The sequence below is a fragment of the Trichechus manatus genome, unplaced genomic scaffold (genome assembly GCF_000243295.1).
Source record: "Trichechus manatus latirostris isolate Lorelei unplaced genomic scaffold, TriManLat1.0 scaffold00045, whole genome shotgun sequence".
NCBI classification, from domain to species: domain Eukaryota; kingdom Metazoa; phylum Chordata; class Mammalia; order Sirenia; family Trichechidae; genus Trichechus; species Trichechus manatus.
This window is the reverse complement of record NW_004443981.1, coordinates 18,438,471-18,440,176: the sequence shown is the minus strand read 5'-3', so window position 1 is coordinate 18,440,176 and position 1,706 is coordinate 18,438,471. Positions and strand designations below refer to the sequence as shown.

The window sequence follows — 1,706 nt, the reverse complement described above, 5'->3', positions numbered from 1 at the left end:
GACCACCCAGCCCCCACCACCTCACATACTCAGCTCCCATCACAGCCACCTCCTTGCCGACACCACTCTTGTTGGCGACAGGGACACATAAAACAGGCAGAGCAGTGCCGCTTTGAATACAAAACTGTAAACACGAGTCTTTAAAATGACAGAGGTCTCCTTGGGCCCAAACGCTTGGACAGAGGCCTCTACCGGGGTCCAGACCACCGCCCACACTGTCCTTTCCCACCCAGATGGCCCAGCAGGCAGGCAGGCCGCCTCCGCTCAGTTCCAGGACCCGCAAACTGCTCCAAACCCTGGGGCAGGTGGGAGAGCAAGCGAGGTCCCGAAGGATTCCTGAGATGAAGAAGCATCCGCGGCCCCCAGCATGGGGCTCACTTCCATGCCCCCGCGGAGAGCCCACCCCACCCCATCCCATGCAAACCGCGCGGCACCCGGCTGGCATCTTTCCACCGCAGGGCCGTCCCTGGGGGCCCCGCGGGCCCTGTCACGTGTCCAGGGCGTCCCGCGTGGGCGAGGGCCCGTGGGGGCGGCCGGGAGGGCCATGCAGAGGCGGGGGCGGGGGCATCGAGTTGCGCTGTGGCGGCGGCTGCAGCTCCAAGGCGAGCGCGGGCGGCGGGAAGTCGCGCACCTGGCGGCGGTACTCGAGGAAGGTGCAGGCCTTGGTGGCGAGTGCCACCACGTTCTTGCCGACGAAAATGGCCGAGACGCGGCTGTCGCGGAAGAGAGCCATGTTGGCGGCGCGCGCCAGCACGGCGACCACGTTGACGGTGGCGAGGCTGAGCACCGGGTAGAGCATCATCTTCTGCGGCGCGATGTGCTCGCCCTGCATGCTGACCTCGCTGAGCGCCACGCAAGGTAGCACGAGCAGCAGCATGTAGCAATAGAAGAAGGTGAGACCCTCGGCCCACAGCGGTAGCCCTGTGCGCGGCGGCTCCCACAGGTTGGCCTGCATGTCCAGCAGGTCCAGCAGGTCGAGCGCCACCCAGAAGAGGCGACCGCGCAGATCCTCGCGCTTGCGGAAGGTGCGCACGTACTCCATGCGGTCGAGTGCCACGAGGAGCAGGAAGAGGCCGGGCACGCACACTGACAGCAGCAGGGTCAGCGCTTTGCGCGTCAACGGGTCGGCCACGCCACGCCGTGCTGCCTTGTAGTTCTGGAAGATGAAGTAGAGCTTGATCTCCAGCACGAAGATATAGAGGAACCAGAGGATCATGGCGTAGCCACGCTTGGCCGTGCGCACCTCGGCGCCCACCCACACGGCCACGTAGCGCAGCACCAGCAGGAAGCACACGTCACCCACCAACACAATGATGCACACGCCGATCTTGCGTGGACCCTGGTTCTGCTCCACCAGGTATGCGTCCATGACCGCCATGCTGCCCATGATCACCAGCGTGGTCAGGCACACGTGGCGCCGGTCCGGGGGCGGCAGCACCATGGTCGGCCGCCCGGGCCCCGGCCTCGGCGCGCGCGGCACCCACGCGAGGCGAGGCGAGGTCCTGAGGCGGACCTGGAGCGCGGTGGCAGCGCTCAGCCCGCGGGCATGGCCCGGCGCGGCCTGGCGCTGGACCTATGCCGTTGCCCCGAGGACGCCACTGCTCCTGGCTGGAGAGCTCAGCACCTGGGGAAGACCAGAGGATACAGGGTCAGGGCGCAGCCCAGGGGCGGCCTCAAGAGCTGGTGGGGCTGGGCACGCGGCGGCC

General features: G+C 67.4%; 1 protein-coding gene across 1 annotated transcript; it reads right to left on the bottom strand.

Annotated features, from left to right (window-relative positions):
* Window positions 1-487: 487 nt before the first annotated feature.
* Window positions 488-1,441, bottom strand: TMEM121 (transmembrane protein 121). Its single transcript, XM_004376765.1, has one exon. The coding sequence runs from the start codon at window positions 1,439-1,441 to the stop codon at window positions 488-490; it is 954 nt and encodes a 317-aa protein (XP_004376822.1).
* Window positions 1,442-1,706: the final 265 nt, after the last annotated feature.